General features: G+C 40.5%; 1 protein-coding gene across 1 annotated transcript in view; it reads right to left on the reverse strand.

Annotated features, from left to right (window-relative positions):
• TBCK (TBC1 domain containing kinase) overlaps positions 1–22,068 on the reverse strand; it is a 262,360-nt gene that overhangs the window by 46,929 nt on the left and 193,363 nt on the right. The window contains exon 23 of the mRNA XM_044681636.1: positions 19,564–19,739. Coding sequence (XP_044537571.1) covers positions 19,564–19,739 — 176 coding nt within the window. The remainder of the gene's footprint in view (positions 1–19,563; positions 19,740–22,068) is intronic.

The raw sequence follows: 22,068 nt of genomic DNA on the forward strand, positions 1-22,068 counted from the left end.
CTTCAACTATGAGTAAGTAAACCCACTTTCTCTATTAAGGAAACTGTGACTGTCTCATTAGTTCCAATTTGGACCCTGAGATATCTATCTGACCAGTCTTGAACCATGTCACCATTGCCTGGTCCTTTCTCTCTCTAGTATTCTAGCCAGCTACCAATGAAATGTTCTCAAAGGATAAATTGGACCATGCCCCTCCTCTGCTCAAAGATCTCCAGAGGTCCCATACTGCCTCTAGGAGAGGAGATAAATCCCTCTGTTGCTTACAGCTACATTGCTATATTATTACCATAATATGCTTCCAGATATACTTCCCTTCTAGCAGTTCCTCATATACAACCACGCCATCTGTCATTGCTCAGCCCTGCCACAGGGTGCCTACCCTATGCATGTAGCACATTCCTCCCTGGCATTGCTTCTTAGAATTGTTAGCTTCTTTCAGAACTCAGCTTACATCTACCTGCTAAATGATTTCTGATTTCCCCCCATGGTTAGTGCTTCTTCCTTTTCTCCCTCCCATACTCCTCAAAAAAATCCCATTATATTTCATAAATATGTGTTGTAGTTATTTTAAATGTGTACATGATGTTCCTCCCACCAGAATACACATTTCCTGAGGGCAGCTTTAGTTTTTCTTTGTCTCCTGGGAGCTATAGAGATGAAATAAGAAATATATACTGATAAAATTTGGATAAGGTAAAGAATCTCAAAGTTGTCCCTGAGGCAGGAGAAGGAATTCTGTGCATGAGTTTGGAATTGGAAGAAAGTAGGGCAGAAGGAGTTCTGGTGACAGTAGGTTGATCCTTGGCTGTGAGAGGATCATCTGCTCTGCTCTACTCTTTTTTCTCTGACCATAGCTCTGCTAGTGACAGGAAAGAAAGAGAACTCCTAAAACGTCTTGAAGGTTTTTCACTTTCCTCACTGAGAGCAACATCAGGAAGAAGAACGTATTAGACTTGCTGCTGTGAAAACTGTTGTGTGAAAGGAGAAAGACCAGAAGACCATGTTCACCCTAGACTGAGGGAAACCTCTAGAGTTGCACTCAGCTGGAGTGAGCTCAGCTATTAATTATGCTCACTATATTTATGAGTCTGGAGATCACTTTAATAATAGATAATTAAGCAGTTAGTTAGCTTAGCATGGATAGTTGGGGATGTTAGTAAGAGTTAAAGAGACATAAGTTACAGCTCAGGTGAATTCCTGAGACTCGAAGACTTCATCATGTAATGAAACTTGGTTGGGTGGAGTGATTTAGTTTCTTTAGTGTTAAGGAACCCTTTTATATATCCTTAAAACTTTAATACATATAAATAAAAGTTATAAGTTTTTGTAAGAAAGATCTCCAGACCAGTTTGTGCACTAAGCCTTAAGGAGGGAAACTGTGAATACTTTGTGGATATCTAACAAAGTATATTACCACAGTATCCTCCTTATTAACATCATTTCTTATCCTAATATTACAGGGCCTACCTCAAGTCCTGCTGTCTGACATATTTCATAAATGTTTACTAATTGATTGAGGTTTTATCAGTACATGGTTTGCTGCCAGGGTACAATGGAAAGCATATATTGTTTGAAAAGCAACATGCTTTGCCATAATAAGGATTAACCAATCAATAGACATTTATTAAGAGTGCCTACTATGTGCAAGGCACTATATTATGTGCTAGAGATACCAAGAAAAAGATGAAATAATCCTTGAGTTTGTGATAATGAAATTAAATCTGCCCTGCCCAATTTTAGAGTTAATCACCAAAGGTGAGAACATCCCCACTTAATACACAAGTTGGGAGGTCTGTGACCCACATGTGCTAGAGTGGGTGATGAATCAGAATTGATTGACTGCCCCCTAGGCAGTCCTAAGAAAAGCGTCTGTTGTGATTGGACATGTAAACTAAGAGGAAGGCACAGAAAGTGCCGAAAGAAATGGTCTGGATAAATTAAGAGAACTTCTGGGTCTTGGCCCTTTTCACTCTTCTTGTTTGTGACTTGGACCTGTAGGAACTCTGGCTGGGACCCTGAGACCTTGGTGAGACTGTTCTTAAATCTTTCCCTTAGAACTACACATGGTGAGTGAAGAAGGCTGCCTGACTGCCTTAACTTCCTTGGAAGCCTCTGGGAGGCTCCTTTGATTGGGAGAAGCCCTAGTGGCTAAACCCCTTGCTAATTGACTTTTAGGCTCTCTGGCTGGACCTCTGGAGCCCTGCTGGAGTAAAGCCCAGATTTGAATACGAATCTGGTTCGTTAAGTTAGATCTCTGACTCTACCTTCTTCTCATCTTTCTACTTCCACTCTCTCCTATATTTTGTAAATAAATTATTAAAAATCATTTTAGGAATTGGTATTTATTCAGTTCCTTGGCGAACACACCTTTAAATATTAATATTAATATATCCAACCGAAAACCCCTTTTCCCTTTTACAAGCTCAAAGAGATTATATTATGCTTAGGAGGCAGACATATACACATAAAGGTAGGTATACACATAATATATTCTGAAAAGATATAAAGTACTTTTTTTTTTTTTGAGGGGGAGAAGCAAGAGGGGATCAGGAAGTGAAGAATAAAGATCCTTAACTTTTTTGTGTCATGGACTCCTGTAGAAGTCTGGTGAAGCTTAGATTCCTTCTCAAAATAATATTTTCAAGTTCACTAGATAAAATAGGTAGAATTATTAGGAAACCCAGTTATATCAAAATAAAATGTTAAAAAATAATTTAAAAAAAGTTCACGGGCCTGCTGAAATCTATCCACAGACTCCTTTGAAGTCTATAGACCCCAAGTTAAGGACTTACAGAAAATGATGCTTGATCTGAGTTTTGAAGGAAATAAGGATTCTGAGAGGAAGGAGTATGTTTCTGGCATGGAGAACAGCCTGTGCAAAAGCATAGAGAATGGAGATCAGAGTATTTTGTGTGAATAGTAAGAGGGCCAGGTTGGTTTGACTGTAGAGACAGGGAGTGATGTGAAATCAGGCTGGAAAGGTAAAAGGGGACCAGGTCATAAAGAGCTTTCAAAGTCAGGAAAGGGATTTACCTTCGACAGAGAGCTATGGTGGTTTATTGAGAAGGAGTAGAGTGGAGTAAGATATATCCTATAGAAAAATCATTTTACTATCTGGGGGAGGATAAATTGAAATGGGATGAGATGTGAGGCAGGAAGTCAACTATAAGGCTATTATGATAGCTTATTGGAGAGATGATGAGAGTGGTTGGGAGAGGAGAGAGAAGGGGATGGATCAAGGATATTTTGAATGTTTGGAAAGGAAAAGAAGAATTATGGCTGAGTCTACAAGTCACTCAAAACCTGGTCTCTTATTTTAAAAAGAAAACATTTCCATGAATTCTTGGGCCAAATAGCTTTAGTTTGTATTAGCTACATGTTTTAGATGCACATTCACAAAGGAATAATTGCTTCCTATTTCCAAAACAGAAAGGCCATGAGATGTAAAGAGGTTATATAGTATAATACTAATATTTTATATGTATATAAAATATTAGCAAATATCGAATTATTTTAATAATTATTAGTAAATATAGTAAATTTACATAAAATATAATAAAATTAGTAAACATAGCAAATATAAATATATAACATAAATACTAGGATATATATATATTTGTAATATATATATATATATATATCTACACACATAAGCAGCTAGATGGCTCAGTCAATCTGGAAGACATCTTTGTAAGTTCAAATCTGCCCATAAATGCTTACTTATCTTTGTGACCCTGGGCAAGTCCCTTAACCTTGTTTGTCTCAAGTTTCCTCACTTGTAAAATGAACCGGTGAAGGAAATGGCAAATCACTATCATTGTCAAGAAAGCCCCAAATGGCGGGTCATGAAGACTCAGACACAACTGAACAACAACATATGTGATAAGTCTAGGATTCAGAACGAATCCTTGCTAGAGCAACCTCAGGGTAAAAAGTGCCAAGCAACAAAGTGTTGTCACGCTTTCATAGAAAGAAAGAAGTCTAACAACATGGATGTCTTTCAAAGCACAACTTCATTTTTACTAGTTTTTACTTCTAGGAGAAATGGACTTAAACCAGGGTCAAATTCTACATACTTTACTGGTAACCAAAGTCCTGTAACATGCTGGCATCTCCACTGTGTAAATATTTGGGTAGGCAATAAAAGCACTTAGAGGACAAACTTTAAAAGGGGGGAAAACTCAAGGAAACCAGCTAGTATTACGTATTAATTACAGCAAAAGGGATTTTTGAAATTTTCATATGGAAAAGTATCTAAATATATCTTTCTATCAAGTAATGAAATTTGAATTTTTCCATGGTGAGTATTTTATACCATTTTTAATTCAAAAGCTAAAGTTTTTCTTTTGAATTTTTAAAACACACATTCACTTTCCTTCTCATGGGACCATTTAATCTTTTGTCATTTGTGACTATTCCCCTAGAGAAAGTTAATGGCTTTACAATGTGTTGCCAAGAACAAATGGACAATGAGTTGGGTCAAGAATGTAACAGAACCAGAACAGGGGAACAGGCTGGATTGCCTTTAGGGAATGGCAAAGTTCTTTTAATGGTCCCAAGCTTCTCCCTGAAACAAAGGCCTCTTTTTTTTGAACCAGCAGTATTTTTTTTTTTAAACCCTTACCTTCTATCTTAGAATCAATACTATGTATTGGTTCTAAGGCAGAAGAACAGTAAGGGCTAGGCAATGGGGGCTAAGTGACTTGCCCAGGGACATACATTTAGGAAGTGTCTGAGGCCACATTTGAACCTAGTTTCTAGGTTCTTCTTCCTGTTTCTAGGCATGGCTCTCAATCCACTGAGCCACCTAGCTGCCTCCTAACCAGTAGTATTCTTCCAGGGATGATGAATGTTTGTGGGTCAGAGAATACTATGATTTGAGAAACTAAAATTTAAGAACATCCTAAACACAATGGGGGTAAGCAGGATGCCACACATTATAAACATATATAGTTTATATATGTTATAACATATATAAATGTAAACAGTGGGTGGCCCTATGGGGCAAATGTGCCTCTAGGCCTCTTTAGGAACATGCCGCCTTTGGGACAAGGGCAGGTTTTTATAGTTGTTCAGTTGTTTCTGAAATTTGGTGACCCCATTTTGGGTTTTCTTGGCAAAGATCCTGGGGTGGTTTGCCATTTCCTTTTCCAGCTCATTTTTCAGATGGGTAAACTAAGGCAAAAAGAGTTTCATGATTTGCCTAGGATCACACAGTATCTGATGATGAATTTGCACTCAAGTTTTCCTGACTCCAGACCTAGCACTCTATCCTCTGTGCCACCTGGCTGTCCTATATTCTACCTGAGTCTGCTGGTGAAGAGGATCCTCTCCTAGTTAATGCTTTACTATGCCCCTCGCCAGGGACAAAAAGAAAAGGGGCAGAGACTTAGTTCTGTCCACTCTTGACTTCTGAAACCTTGGGCAGATGGTTGGTCTGGCTCATGTGGCTTAGTTTTCTCTGTTTTTAAAGAGGCTGTAAGAGTTATTAATTAAAAACAAAACAGAGCTTGGAAGGATCTTTTTCATATGGGTCAAGCCCAAAAGTAGATGAGAGAAGAAGTCTTTCCCTCCCGCTCCAATAATCCATTCAGAACATCACTCTGTGTCTCTTCCTGTATGGATATGACCATCTGTTCACTAGCTCGCTCCACTCAAGCCCCCAATACACATGTCACAGAGTGGTTATAACTGGTCCTTATTTTATATCAAAGGTAAGGCAACTTTTAAGTGACTACAAACACAATCAGATTTTGAAAACCATAAAGAACAGAAAAAACTTGGAAGAAATGCCTGCTCTATGCAAGAAGAAGGGGAAAGAGCAAATCAAACCCTTCCATCTTCTCCTAGTACGTCTCTTGGGGTTTGTTCCCAGCATTTCTCCTCCGCGCGGGGCTTGAATGGCAGGACACCTTAGTGCCACCATCTCAGTGGTCATCCCAGTGTCAGGTGCCTTTTGGAGCATCCGGGTCTGCCTGCCTGGCCAGTCCTTTCTCTGTGTGTCTCTCCAGCTACATGCCAGCCCACAGCCCTCCTGAAAACTCTTGCTCCTACCAGACAAACCCAGACTCCGCTTGCAGGGCCTCTCCTTCCCAAGTTCTCTCCAAGTGAGGGGAACTTGGGGGAACTCGGGTGTCTATCGGACTCCACTTCTTAGAGGTCCACAAGCTGCCTCCTTCTCTGTACGCAGAAGCTCACACATGACTTCAGAGTCTGCTTACATGGACAAATAATTGCATGGGAGAAGCACTAAGAAATGTTTGACTGGGGAAAAAAAAAAGACGGGCCAGTTTTTTACAGAGAACAAAGGAGAACTGATAGGCAGCCAAGGTTCAGTTTGTATCCATGGACTATAAAGACGATTCCAGGAAAGCCCCCCCCCCCCCCAGCACTTTTGTGGTTACCTCATGGGAAGACAAGGTTGGAAACAGCAGATGATGGGTAAACATGGAGGATGGGTTGGGAGAGGCATCATTAGAAGTAACATCCACATTGATGAAAGGAGGATGGGCCAAATCTGGCTCCTGTTTTTATACAGTTCTGAGAGTCAAGAATGGTTTTGACATTTTAAAATAAAGTTTCATTGTATTTAAAAATTTTAAAACCATTCTTAGCTCTCAGCTAGCATGTGGGCTATAATTTGCTGACCCTTTGATTATAGACTCTTTGGTGAAAATTATAAGCAGCTCAATGGTTTTAAGAAAATCTAAAATTCTGGTTTCCCCCTGAATACTGGCTATATCAGATATGTGTCAAACTCTGGTTTGTAAAACTCTTGACTAGACTAAAATGTCATTGGGAAATGTTTAAAAAAATAAATAAAAATACAATAGAATACAATAGAATATAGGTAAAGTTAATTTGTGAGGGTTTATTTTTTCTTTTTTAAAACCCTCTCCTTTCATCTTAGAATGAATACTGTGTACTGGTTCCAAGGCAGAAGAGTGGTAAAGGCTAGGCAATGGGGGTTAAATGACTTGCCCAGAGTTTAGGACATGTCTGAGGTCACATTTGAACCCAGAACCTTCCATTTCTAGGCCTGGCTCTTGATTCACTGAGCCCCCCTTAATTTGTGGTTTTTTTAAGTCAAAACATGGCAGAACTGGGGATTCTATTTGAATTTGATACCGCTGAGCTATACCACTTGAGTTAGACATCTCATAAACCAAGTACTTAAACATAGATATAAAAGAAAATCCTTCCACTAAAGTCTTTTTAATGTGACCTCATCATGACATGAAGGTGATTTTGGATCCTTAAAGGTGGAAATGGCACAAGATCTGGTAGGCTTGACAGTTTTAAAGGCCTTCAGTATCGCTTTGAGTCTGTGTGGCAACCTTAAAGCATTGTCTCAATGCAGCCTATTAGTGGTGCTTTTTCATTTTTGTCTGTTAGCCCATAGAAAGTGTGCCGGGCAGGGAGATGTTCAGAAGAATAATGGCTCACTTCCCTCCCCCCTCCCCCATCAGTTCTTTCACCTGCTAAGTTGGAGTCTTGTTCTTTCTTTTCATATTACCTCAAAAGGAAATTGTGAACACAAAGAGTACGAGGCAGGACTCAAATCCGGGCCTTTCTGACTCCAGTTCTAGGCCTCGACTTTTCTCAGAGGAGAAGAGAGTAGCTGGTCTTGGGGCCTCTGCTCTCCCTTTCTAGGCAGGAATCAAAGACTTACTTGGAGAGAGGTAGGCAAAATCCCAGAAATATGTCCCATGACCCCTCGTGCACTGCCCCTAGTCGCCTCAGGTGGACGTACGCAGCTTACTTACACGGGCAGCTCCTATCCCTACACATTTATTAGACTAAAGCTTCAGAGCTCTCTGGCCTGCAAGAGAGGGTGTACTTTCCAAAATCATTCACTTTAAAACCCTGAAGGTGCATTTCCTTAGGGAAAATCTAGCACATTTTGAAGATATAGGTTGGTAGGGTGTTGAGTAGAAAAATATGGTCTTGGGGCAATTGGGTGGCTCAATGAATAGAGAGCCAGGCCTGGAGTTGGGAGGTCTTGGGTTCAAATGTGACCTCAGACACTTCTTAGCTGGGTGACCCTGGGCAAGTCACTTAATTCCAATTGCCTAACCCAGTGATGGGCAAACTGTTTAAAGAGGGGGCTAAAGGAAAGGAAATGCTCATCTGTCAGTCAGTTTCTAAGGCAACTCTTTCAAAGTTTCATTGTATCATGTCCTACTCATTGTATTCGTGACGTTAGGAATAAAGTCACGCAGTTGGATAGAACATTTCAGGGGGTGGCATCTGGCCGGTGGCCACAGTTTTCCCATTACTGGCCTAGCCCTGGTGGCCGCAGTTTGCCCATCACTGGCCTAGCCCTTACTGCTCTTCTGCCTGGAACCAATACTTATTATTAATTCTAAGGTGAAAGGTAAGAATTTAAAATATATTTACATGTATATATAAATCTACATATTATGTATAGCATCTCTCTCTGTTATATGTTATCCATATATTTTCTGTATTTATCCATCCATCTATCCACCTAACCATCCATGTATCTACCTACCTCTCTATCTATAGATAGAATCTCTTATCAAAGAAAAGTCATTTTAGTGATTTTTTATCACTAAAATCCTATAAGTAGGGAGAAAAAATTACTAAATGGAAGATTGAAATAACACTGAACAAAGCACCATTAGAATAGAGTGAACCCTTACCTTCCATCTTAGAACTGCTACTAAGTATTGGATCTAAGGCAGAAGAGCAGTAAGGGGGAGACAATGGGGGTTAAGTGACTTGACCAGAATCACATAGTGAGGAAGTATCTGGGGCCAGATTTGAACCCCAAACCTTCCCATCTCAGAGACTGGCTCTCAATCCACTGTGCCACCTCCCTGCCCCCATATAGTGAATTTCTTGAAGAGAGGGACCAAGTTTTAAATAAATGTTGTACCTTCCATCGTGCTTAGGACAGTGCTCTGGACCCAGTCCAGGCTTAGTCAATGTCTACTGCGTTTACTGTATTGTTCCGTACTGTATTATTATTATTATTACCGTATTGTTTATAAGAAAGGGTTGAAGTAGCCGTCCATAAAACGAAAGATGCTTGGGCTCAGGTTTAGAACATGCACCTTAACTTGCTAGGTTGCAGAAGGCCCTGCACTCCACCTGGACCGTTAGCAGCCCTCCCACGACTCCAGCTTTCCCAATGGAGTCCAGGACAGAAGGTCCTCAGAGAATGTCACAGTGGTGCTCGGTGTCCTCTGAGCAGAAGGAATGAGGCTTCCGTGACAAAGGGCTCTCTGCCAAAGTACAGCATGGGTGAGAGAAACCCCTGTGCAAAGAGAAGCTAGTGAAGCTACGGTATGATCTTGGGGGCCAGTGACCAGCGGCAGCCTGCAATGAGCTCCCTATCACCTACTGAAACGGTGCTCCTTTTTCTTTATTTCTCATCTCTGTTTAGTATAGATTCAAACCCACGCATGCCCTTTTCCTTGGTGGAATCCAAGTCTTTGGTTTCATTTTCATCTCGGTGTCCCCATGACAGGCATGTGACCCTCTGATTCTTGGAAGGGGTGGAGAAAGGAAAGACTATATATAACAGGTCCAGGGAGTAACACAAATGTGTGAACCCAAACTACAGGGACTGGGAAAGATCAAATTAGGCTGCTGAATGCTCAAGAAAAGTTCAATCATTTTTAATGAACTCAAGGCCATTCATCCAAACTTAGTTCCAAAGGGGAACGTTCTTTGTGAGCCCCAAGATGTGGCAGCTGGCTTGGGTAGTAGAGTTCTGGATCTGGAAACAGGAAGACCAGAGTTGAGTTTTTTGTTTTTTTAAACCCCATATATTCCTCTTAGAATCAATACCATGTATTAGTTCCTAGGCAGAAGAACAGATAAGGGCTAGGCAATGGGGGTTAAAGTGACTTGCCCAGGGTCACACAGCTAGTAAGTGTCTGAGGTCCAATTTGAACCTGGGACCTCCCTGGGCCTGGCTTTCAATCCACAGAGTCACCCAGTTACCTCCAGGCCAGTTTGGATCCAGCTTCAGAGCCTTACTAAGCTGTGTGACCTTGGACTTGAATGTCTGGTTCCCTCAGTTTCCTCCTTTGTACAATGGGTATCATAAAACCATTTCCCTCTCAGGTTTGTTGAGCAGATAAACCCAGATATCTGCCCAGTACTTTGTAAACTTTAAAGTACTATACAAATGCTAGTTATTATTACTGTTAAGAAATCAAAATATAAACAAAAATCCAGCATTTAATTCTACATAGGCAGACAATCCCTACTCCAGGTAGACCATTCCTCGTAGGCAGTAAGGCCCCAGACAGGCACCTAGCTTGAAGAATTCTAAGAATTCCCCACCCTGCCCACCTTCTGATGGCCAGAGCATTTATTTTAATCCCTTTATTTTAATCCCAGCTCTTTGGCCAAGAGCTCCCTCAGAGTCCTGAGCCTCTATCAGAACAGGCAGAGGTCCGCCGTAAGAATGCACACAGCTGGGCCTGGGGAAAAGAATCGATGCCAGAAGAAATAAAAACACTCTGCCCGGCTGTGCTTTCATGTCGATGTACACCTCCAAATATGGCAGTACTGAAAAGTAAAACAAAGGCCTAGCACAGACTCTACTACCAGTTTCAGCCTCTGCCCTCGAAGGAAAAAGGAAACGGGAGAAAGGGAGGGGGCTAGAGGGCGCGGTCTGCGGGCACCTACAGAAACCGGAAACGGAAGGGTTTACCGCGGATACACTGGTAGCCTCCCAAATGCCCACGCAGCGGCCTCTTTGCTCCCAACCTGGCGATGCTCAAAAAGAAAACGATGGCTGGGAATTCACCAGAGTTGTGTTTTTTCTCTCTAGAGGCCCAAGGAACAGAAGGAAAAGAGGACATATACGTGCACACTCATGCCCTTACAAACGTGTGTATTTATTTTATCCATACATACACACAGGGACACAAAATGTGTACACGCACACAGGACAAATCACCAAGGTGGACGTGGCCCTAGAAGCATCCGCGGAGAGAGGGCCTCTGAAACTCCCACTTTCTAATCGCAGAATCGCCGTTTTAAGGCTGGCAGGAGCTCTCAAGGACACCCCGCCTAGGCCTCCTGATACATCTGTTAGACCTGCTTAGAGAGGGATGGTGGGTCCCTACTCGCCAGTGATCGGGTGCTGCAGTTTGGGATGGGGAAGGCCAGCTTCAATGGGGCGCAGCGCTTGGGGAGGACAAGGAAGCTTCCATTTGAACGAATTATTCCTGTTAATAAAGCACAAAAGTCAGTGGTTTCTAAGCCCTCAGAAGGCTGCAGGCGCCGGCAGTGCTCCCTTAGACAGGGTTTCGGTGGCCCAGTCCTGGCTGCAGAGAGGATGGGCGCCTTAGAGCGGCCCACCTGCCTGGTGACCCGTTTCCCATCTCCAGGCTTCCCTTTGTGCATGCAGGCTCCTTAGTACACCCATTCACTCATGAATTCTAGCATGAAGTACTTCCATGTGTCAACACATCACACATCAAAAGGTTACTTCAAAAGCCCTCTAACAATTAGTTCTGGAAACAAAGGAAGATGTAAGAATAATTGATGACTCTTCCGGACCTCCCCCACGTTATTTTCGTACACAATTCAAGAAGAAAATAACGGCCAACTGTAATAATAACAACAGCTTTACACATTTGGTCCTCACAAGTATGCCAAGAAGGGAATGCAATTATTGTCTCCCTTTTACAGGTGAGAAAACTGATCCTGGGGGGGGGGTGTGTAACCCAAAAAGCTGGGAATCACAGGCAAACAGCATCATTTTGTCGATTTAATGACTACCACAAAGAGTCTAGAGTTCATTTTGGAACTAATATTTGCTAACTGGGTGACCCTGATATTTCTGATCTCTGTCTGGGAGCAAGTCCCTTAAAATCTTTGGGAGTTTCTTCATTATTCACCCACCCCCATACACACTTTTTTTTTTCTTTTTTTAAATTTTGGCCTATACCTGTGATTATATAGCTGTAACGAATCCCCTTGTGCGGAGACTACCTCTACCCATTTGGATCAGCACTAGTGTAACTTATCATCAGAGATAGCAGCTTGGGAGCACTGGGAGTTTAAAGGGACAGTTAGATGGTACCACAGTGCCCAGTGCACTGTGCCTAGAATCATGGAGACTCATCTCCCCAAGTTCAAATCCAGCCTCAGGCCCCTACCAGCTATATGATCCTGGACAAGTCACTTCACCCTGTTCTCCTAGGTTTCCTCATCTGTCAAAAGAACTACAGAAGGAAATCAGGAACTATTCCAGTGTTTTTATTATGTTATATTGTTATACATATTTAATATTTTTATTATATATTATGTAATTAATAATAATAATTAACGCAATGAAAAATATTAATTATATATGATTATATAATTATTTTTTCAAGCCTTGTTTGCCAAGAAAACCAGAAATGGGGTCTTGAGGAGTTGTACACAACTGAAAAAGGCTTGAACAACTGAGAATCTAAATGATTTTATCACATGTCTAGTATCCCATGTGCCAGAGGGAGTATTTAAACTCAAGCCTTTTTGATTCTACTCTGCCCCACTATCTCTAGAATGGAAAGAACCTCTAGAGAAAGAATTGTTGGAGGAGAAATGCAGATGAAAACATATGATTTATCACTTATTTATTTGGGTATAGGAGTTGGGATTTATAAGATTACTCCCTTACAAAATGTGTGATATATAGATATAACCCTGACTGAATTGCTTGTCAACACCGGGAAGGAAGAGGGAAGAAGGAAGGGAGGCAAAAGAAATCTAGAATGGGAATAGTAATATTTCTATTTATTGCAAGGAATGAACTCGCAAAGCTCTTTATCTGTGTTTGATCTAGTGTAAAACACTGCATAATGAAATCAGCTCAACATTACACACTCCTACACTGGGCAGATATCGTGTACTAGAGTATTATTATGTATTCCTTATGCTTTCAGTCTAGGAAGAGTTAATACTCTATTAAAGAATGTGGTTTGTTGACATTTCAACTCCCTCTCTAGTTTTATATGCAGAAATGTCCCTGCTTCAGGAAAAATTTAAGAGAAGCCAAACCTTGTACAATATTAGAATGAGAGATAATAGCTTGCATGAGAAATCAGACATTTATGATTTAGTAAAGTGGATAATTTTCTATTTTCTTTGGAAACAAAGGATGAAAATGTAGGTTCATGGATTGGTGAGAGAAGAGGGACAGTTTCAAAAATAAAGGTAAAATAAAAGCAAAATCTTATCAACATAAAGGCCAATTTCCAGAACATCGCATATACCCAATTCAAATATAAATTCAAAAACATTTTTAAGCCAAAGGCATCTTGACTTAGGAATTATTGACACCATTGTTTTGTTCCACAAAAGCAAATAAATTTAGTAAATAATTAAGAAAACCACACAAATAAGTAATTAAAATCTTTTTAGGCCATGTGCAATCACTGTTATTGGAATGGTGTGGGCCAATTTCACAGGTTTTTATAGGACTTAGAATTAAACACACCATGTAATAGCACTACAGTATTTTTCCACTGGGTGATTTTTTTGTTTTTGTTGTTGTTCAGATGTTTTAAAGGAACCTTTCTGGCAGTGCTTACCATTCTTAATCTATGTCTTAAAAATCCTTCTTAAGAATTTCTGTCACTCCTGCATCAACTCTGGCCTTAGAAGGCTGAACAAAAACACTGCTCTAATCAATAAAGCCAAGTCCTTTGAATGTCCTCCACCCTTTGGTTCCTTGGAATATAAAGCTTGGTAGCTTACTGAGATGTTCTGACTTCCTCTTGGGGCAGGGCTGTGGAGATGGTGTTGGGGAGGAATGGACTGTAATGCTGTAACATCTCTGTGTTAAGCTTACTAGGGGAGGAAAAGGAATTTATTTTCTTAGGACAAATCCCCATTCTCCTTGACCTTTTTAGTGTAGGATGCAACTCATTTCTCTATCCAGACTGTTTTTTTTAAACTTTCACCTAGAATTGAAATTAGGCCCATTTTAATTGCTTCAAAATTCAGAAATTAAAAATAAAATATTTTGGATCTTAATGGCATTTGGACAGAAATACAAAGAAAGCATGGCTCTAATTACATGCCCCAAGATAGCCAACTGACGCTTCTCTTTCCAACTCATCTGCAACAATTAGGTGAACAATTACAGTAAACAAATGTGTGTCTTTTATCTGGTTTCTCATTCTGCTTTAAATGTGCTGGCTGACTTTTTGTTTTTTAAGAGGGTTCTAGGATCTGTTTTCTTCAAACTATTGTTGCAACGCCAAATAATCAAAAAGGCTTAAGTACCGAGGGACCCACAAGGCTGTTGTACATGCAGGGCTTGTACACCGGAGAGAACCAAGAAAAAAGACAAGACCGCAAGCTAAATGTTGAGAAGCCATGCCCACATGTGTAATCTCTGTCACAAAATAAAAGCCTTACAGTACTTGAGAAAATTCATTGGATGATCAGGTTAGAGCTATGAGAGATCCAAGAGAGCAGTAAAATCCGGTCTCTCTATTTCTCCATTCTACAGAGGAGTAAAGGGAGGCTCAGAGATTAAGTGATTTACCCAGGGTCCTAGAGGTAGTAAGAGATGGAGAGAAGATTCTAGGTCTTCCTTCCTCCAAGTCCAGCACTTCCCACTCTGCCATGTGGCCTGTCTTATATTTTGAGTTTTCTTATACTCAAGACCCCCCCTCTCACTGACAGGCGGTAGCATTTCAGCAGCCGTGAGATGACCATAGATGGCTCCGGAGGTCACCAATCTACATCTTCACTTGACAGATGCCAAATTGAAAGAGGGTTAAGGATGGGCCTGATACTAGCGCCTATCCGTGTAGGCTCTATTTTGGGACTAAAGGAAGAGCTAACAAAAGGAGGCTTATTTAGCATTGACATCTACAGCAAGTGCTTAGCTTCCATAGACAGAGTCTCCCTTGTCTCCACATGGAAACATCTCCGGTCAGCAGGCTGGACTCGGTGATTTGCCTTGCGTAATCTTTACCAATACCTCTATTTCATGTGGGGATTTCTGGAGGCATTTTTTATGCCTTCAGGTGCCTACGACGCTGAGTCTAGGGAGAGAGGGGCCCATCAGTTTTCATGGACAGTTTTCCTGCTTCTTAGGGAAAATTAATCTCTCTTGTATGGAAACTGGGAAATGTTGGAAGCTATTCATCTTATCACAGAAGGCCCAAGAGGTGAAATCACTAGTTTGTAGTCACCCCAAATGTGCCAGGCTTTGTGCTAAGCACTTTACAATGACTGTTGTTAGAAATAAAGGAAATATCTGGGCCATCCTTCTGAGCTGAAGATCCAAACTTTAACGGTGGAAATTAAAGCTGGCGATCTCGCCTGGCCCCGCCTGTGACAAAGACCCACTATAGATGTTTAACAGGGTGTTTTATAGGCCTTTACAGTTAACTAGAATAAGTCATTAATAAAGCAGACAGTACAAGAAAGCTGCGATGGTGTTCGGTGTTTGGGGCCAAGGCTTTGGAACATTTGACATGAAGTCCCAAGTGCAGTACAAGGTTAACTATCATGCTACTTGGGTCAAAGTCCCTTTCTCGGCCATAATACTCCGGGGAATCTCATATTGGCATAAATCTTCAAAAGACCCAACAACTGGATGCATGCTCTCCTCAGGCCAGCTGTCAGCTCTCCATTCCCAAAGAACCCAGCTCCTTCTGCAGGGGTTTCAGCTTCCCATGGTCCTAAAGGGCTTATTCCCTCAACAGAAGCTCTTAATATATTTAGTTGTGATAACATTCTAATATACCAACTATATCCCTTCTAATACTATGGCTGATATTCTAGTATTATAATTGATATCCCATGCGCAGTTAAATTTAATAATTGGGCCTAACTTTTAAAATTATAATTGCAGTTACTTATCTAAAGGATTGTATTGATCACTTGGCTCATGATCACTAACATGGAGGAAATAAACATTTTTCCTTTTGTTGTGTCCCATTTGATCCTCACAGCAGTGATCCCCATAGCTGAGGAAACAGGCAAAGAGAGGTTTGCACAGAGTCAGATGGCTAGCAAGTATTAGGGCTCAAATGTGACCTCGGGTCTTCTTGACTCTCTATGACTTGAGTCTTAATAGAATTTGAATGGAAACAAAGAATGCATGGTTCTAACTATATCCTTCAAGGTAGCCAACTGAAGCTTCTGTTTCTATCCACCATTCTGACTAAATCGAATCTGAATGAAAAATTAGCCAGAATAAATAGCTACCTATGCCAGAAATAAAAAGTATTTATCATTTACTTCAAGAATTGCATGCTCAGAATGGATTTTCCAACTGAATTGTCAAATATCATTGAGGACTTTTGTATTCTTCCAGTGCCTAGGACAGTGCCTTACCCAAATTTGTATACTACTCGAGGATAATTATCACATATATCAGTGATTCCAAAAGTGGGCACCACCGCCCCCTGGTGGGTGCTGCAGCGATCCAGGGGAGCAGAGATGGCCACAGGTGCATTTGGGGTGGTGAATAACAACTATAAGGGGGTGGTGATAGTATGTGACAGGGGGTGCTAGGCCAGAAAAGTTTGGGAACCTCTGACATAAATGTATGCATTGCTTAGTCAGACATTTATAGATGGGAGACAAAATTGAACTCCCAAACTCTAACAAGCCAGTGATCTCTTCAGTGTCGGTATTCCCTCTACAAAAGCTGACTACGATCCCACATGCTTTCCCACGTGGTGGGGCGACTCTTGTCTATGTCCTCCTGTAAATTCATCGCAGCGGGTCCGCCCCATGTGCCTCTTTTCATAGATAATAGAGTTTTTTTTGTTTCGTTCATGAAATGATATTCCTCTTCTTGTATTTTTCCTTAAAGGGTAAATTGTACTTCCAGTCCTCTAATTCTGATTGTGGCTAAGTTCAACTCAATAACTACATATTGAGCCCAGAGCAGAGACGAGGTTGTAGAGGAAAGGTAAGCAGCCACTCAGGGTGTATCTTTCAAAATTGCTTTTATAAATGAATGCTTTAATGCCAGAAAATTCCATATGGCTATTCATTTTGTTAAAAGTCACATCACACATGTCATAAATATAGCTTCACAGCCAGCAGTGGAGAGGAAAACAAAAGGGATACGATTTTCAGATGCCTAAGGCACACAAATCCCTTTTCTAAGCTTTGAGTGTCTATGTGCAAAGCACTGCACTGTTTAAGGCAGAGTGGATGAGAGAGGCCTTGGCACCAGATGAAATAATTCTACTGGAACATTCTTTAAGAATTTTGGGATCAAAATAGCACTGAAACAAAAAAGTAAAGGTCATTTGAAATCCAAGTCTAAACGATGTATTGGGATGGGGAGGGGGGGGCAACACTAGATGGCCTCAAAAAGGCCCTTCTGGCCCCCAAATTCTGAGGCTCTGATTAGGAGCCAACAGATTAGAAAGAATAGAAGTTGGGAGGCCCTCTTTTCTGGAATGGATACCCTCTACCACTGACACTGGAATCTCAACAAGCCAAAAAACAAAAGCAGCAAAACCCTGCAATGCTGAGGAGGAACCCAAGAATAACAAGGAACCTACTTCCATGGCACATGTGATTACAATTATAAATTATCTGGAAATACAGGGTCTTCATAGGATTGTAGATTTAGAGAGGGAAGTGGCCTTTAGAGATCATTTATTCTCACAAAGCTCTTTGCAATTTAAAAATATTAAACTATAAAACATCAATAACTTGGGATGTCAGTGTGAGAGCTATAATCTGCAAACCACATTTCAAAACAAGCTGAATTTCTTTCTGCGAGGGGCTACGGAATTCAGTCCAACTCAATATACTACAGAATATAAGTGATTGTAATCACTTAACCTCTCAAAGCCACCTTCGTCTCATCTAGAAAATGAGGATAACAACAACTGCACTGCCTTCCTTGCACGATTTGTGAGGAAAGAGATTTGTAGACTGCAAAGTACCATATAAATGTGAGATGTTATCAATATGGTAATCTTGTTATCTCCTGTGGCCATTTTCTATTTGTCATAGGATCTGCAATAAGAATATACTATGTTTGACTGTGTAATGGAGTTTTTCTCAAGTTTAATAAATTTGCTTTTCCAAGCTTTCACAGATTTCCATCATTCCTACATTCTACGTTATCAAAGCATAAGTCACATTCGCCTCCTTCTCCCAAACAACTACCCATTTGCTTAAGCAATTATTTCCCCAAGCTCAAGAGAGATGATAACATCCTAACATTAACTCACTTGAAGAAAGCAATCCAAACTTCCCAAACAAAAAATCTCAATGCAAATATGTTTATAAATATTTATTCAGTAGCCCATATTTTGATTTGGCATCACTAGCCTATATTAGGCCATGTTATCGCAAATAAGTTCAGAAGAATATTGTTCATTTTGGAATCTAGAATTTTTTTTGGTAACCTTCTGATGCCCATGGGCTCTTTTTCAGAATGATGTTTTCAGAGGTATAACACTAAATAGATATGCTTAACCAGGCAGGCCCAGGGAAAGTTAGTAAAAATACAGAAGTAATTTCCCCCCTTAACCAAGTTCAGAGAACCTCAGAAATGTACCCACATATTCCTTTTGGAGTCTTTGGACCCATGGGTTAAGAATCTTGTTCCAAGGGAAGGGATTATGTTTGTTGAACGAAATCAAGGTAATGTTCATGTGGTGCTTTGTTGGGGGTGGAAGGGTATTTAAGATAGATGGAGCCACTATTTGTGAATGGGAAGAAGTGAAGGAACCAAGGAGAGAGGAGGAGGTGGAATAGTGATTATAAAGATATGTGTAGATAAAAAGATGTATGCATGAAGTTATTTGTGAGTGTATGTACACACTATAAAAAAATCACAAATGTCTTCAACATATGTGAAAGGAGAATGAGAAAAAATGCATCACTAGAGTTGTTTGTTCTTAAAGCCCTTACCTTATGTCTCAGAACTGACACTAAATATTGATTCTAAAGCAGAAGAGAGGTAAGGGTTAGGCAATGAGGATTAAGTGACTTGTCTAGGGTCACACAGCTAGGAAGTGTGTGAGGCCAGATTTGAACCCAGGACATCCTGTCTCTAGGCCAACCACCCCCACTTTCACTGCTTTCTAAAACTTTGGCTTACTTGTCAAGCAGCAATAAAGAAGTACACATTTCTAGTTTGCATATATTCCCAAATACTCCTTGGGGTCATTCACTCTTCTAAAATTATTTCACAGGTGAGTAAGCTAACATAAAGTGAATTTATCAAAAGCATGGAGTCAAAGAACCCAAGTTCAAAACTTGCATCTGCTTTCTACTCATTGTGACGTGGGCAAGTCATTTTACCAAAGAGACCTCAGTTTCCTCAAGTATAAAATGAGAGTGTCAGACTAGACTATGGAAGCCCATTCCAGCTCTAACTGGAAAAAAAATGCTCAGCTGAAACAGCCAGAAAATAACGGGCCACTGACTTCATCATATAAACAAATGACTCCAAGTACTTGGCAAAACCCGTTTCTGTTGTAGTGCACAAATGAGGATGGCAACAAATTGTATGTGCGATGAGATGACTTTGGTCTTACTACCCATCATCCTTAGGGCTGATCAAACAGAGACACAGAGACATACCAGGTCTGTCTTGGGAGCATCCTGAGAATCGATTGAAAAATAAGGTGCTGAATTCCTCACTCCATTGGTGTCAGTGGCTTGTTTGGGGGGCTGGGCGTGTTGTCTGTAAGTTGCACTTTTAGGGGTCCAGCAAAACAAATTGATTGATTCACGGACACAACGCTCAATGTCGATTTCTGTATAGGAAATGAAAATAAAATAAATGGAGAGACCTGGGATGGTAATTCTGCTACAAGCCAAGCTACAGGCCCTGGCCTCGCCTCCAGCCCTAAGCACTCACAACAACATATATGCCCATCAGATCAAGAGGGAAAAATAAAGATTCCTGGATAGAGAAAGATGAAGCAACATTTTCACAAATGTGAGAGTGGCTATAGGATATGAAGTCTTCAATAGAATAATAAACATATGAAAAAATATTCCAGATCATGAGGTAGTTAGGCAACACAGTGGATAGAACCCTGGGAAGAATCAGAAAAACTCATCTCCCCGAGTTCAAATCTAGCCTCAGACACTTACTAGCTATGTGACCCTGGGCAAGTCACTTCACTCTGTTTGCCTCAGTTTCTTCACATGTAAAATGAGCTGGAGAAGGAAATGGCTAACATAAATGTTATCTATTATTAATAATAAGAGAAATGCACATTAAAACAACTGTGAGGTTTCATGAGACACTCAACAAACTGGCAAAGTCAATAAAGGCAGTGTTGGAGAGGCAATGAAAAGGCATTATGAATCTAGGGGCAGAGCTTTCAATGGGTCCCACCATTCTGGAAAACAATTTGGAATTATGACAGAAAGGTCACTAGATTGTACCTACTTGATCTCACTGCTGAGTGCAAGTGACTGAAAACATTGAGGAGAGAGTCCTGTGCTTACCAAAGTATTCAAGTAGCATCTTTCGTAGTTGCAAAAAACCAGAAAATAAAGTGGGTGACCATTGACTGACAAATGGCTGACCATTTTGTGGCAAATGACAGTAATGGAAATCTGTTATGCCATAAGAAATGGTGCATATGAAGAACTCAGAAAAAAACGGAAGGATTCTTATGCAGGCATGCAAAGGGAATCGGGAAGACAATACACAGACTACACCAATGCCAACATGGGACTCACTAAAGGGAAATGGAACTTAAGTGTTTTGTAATGAGGAATCTTGATCTTGAAGAACAGACAGCAGGTGCTTAATGAATGCTTGTTCATTAACTGAATGATGAAACACACTTCTCTTTCCTTGGAGGAGTTGGTAGGAAATGCTGAACACACCAGCCAATGTATTCACTGCATTGGCTGGCTTTCTTAGCTGTTTTTTTTTTTCAAAGAAGGACTCATTGGTGTGAGTCAGAAGGAAATAAATACCCAGAGATGATTGTGCTGTGACAGGAATAGAGAAGGGAGTTTTGGCTGTTTCTTCCCTGTATCCAATCCAAAAAGCATCAAAAATTTCTTTATTAAAATAAAAATATGACCAGGGTAAAAAAAAATTGGGCAATGGGTGTGCCCATCTTTTTAAGTACATCCTCATTTGACATATAGGGTGAGAGGGAAAAGGATTCCTTTAGTCAAGTGAGCAGAGCACAGAGCCAGAGACCCACACTTTAACCAAAGCAAAGCCCAAAAAGAGCCCCTTAGGGTGGGTCTCAGCCAAATTTATCTCCCAAGCCCCTGTACGTCAAATGAAGACATACTTAAAAGGATGCTGGGAATGTAGTTCAGGTGTGGCAAATTTTACATTACAAAATTATTCTACAGAATGGTTAGATCAGTTTACAGCTTTACCAGCAATGCATTAGTGTCCCACGTTTCCTTTTTTGTTCTATTAGTCAGTCTAAGGTTGTACCTGAGAGTTGTTTTAATTTGAACTTCTCTAATTAATAGTGATTTAGAATATTTTTTCCTATGATTAAAGAGCTTTATAAAAATTTATTTCTTCATTGCTTGCTGCTTCTTCTTCTTTAAAAAAACTCTTACCTTTTTTCTTAGAATCTATATTAAGTATTGGTTCCAGGTCAGAAGAGCAGTAAAGGCTAGGTCAAATGATTTGCCCAAGATCACACAACTAGGAAGTATCTGAGGCCAGATTTGAACCCAGGTCCTCTCAACTCCAGGCCTGGCCCTCTATCTACTGAGTCATCTAGCTGCTCCTCTCCATTGCTTCTTGCCTTTTAATAAAGTTCTACCACTCACAGTCAAATACATTAATCCATTTTCTAATCTAGTCTTGCTCTTGGCCGCCATGTTTCCTACCAATGAGAGTAAGTGGCTGCTCACTCAGGTGGTTTCCAGGGTCTTTTAGTTTCTCTATTCTGGTGATTGTTCTGGATCGAATGGAGATGGCCTGTGCTGGTGTGTTTCCCCCCTCCATAATCTTGAGGTTCTTTAATATGTTCATTTCTTTAAACTATTTAAATATTTCTTTTGAGGATCTTTGATAGTTTTGGTGTTTTTCTTTCTTTTTTTACTTCTTTTACAGTTCTAGAAATCTATATTGAGATGAAAGACTCT

This window comes from Gracilinanus agilis, chromosome 6, assembly GCF_016433145.1.
Source record: "Gracilinanus agilis isolate LMUSP501 chromosome 6, AgileGrace, whole genome shotgun sequence".
NCBI lineage: Eukaryota > Metazoa > Chordata > Mammalia > Didelphimorphia > Didelphidae > Gracilinanus > Gracilinanus agilis.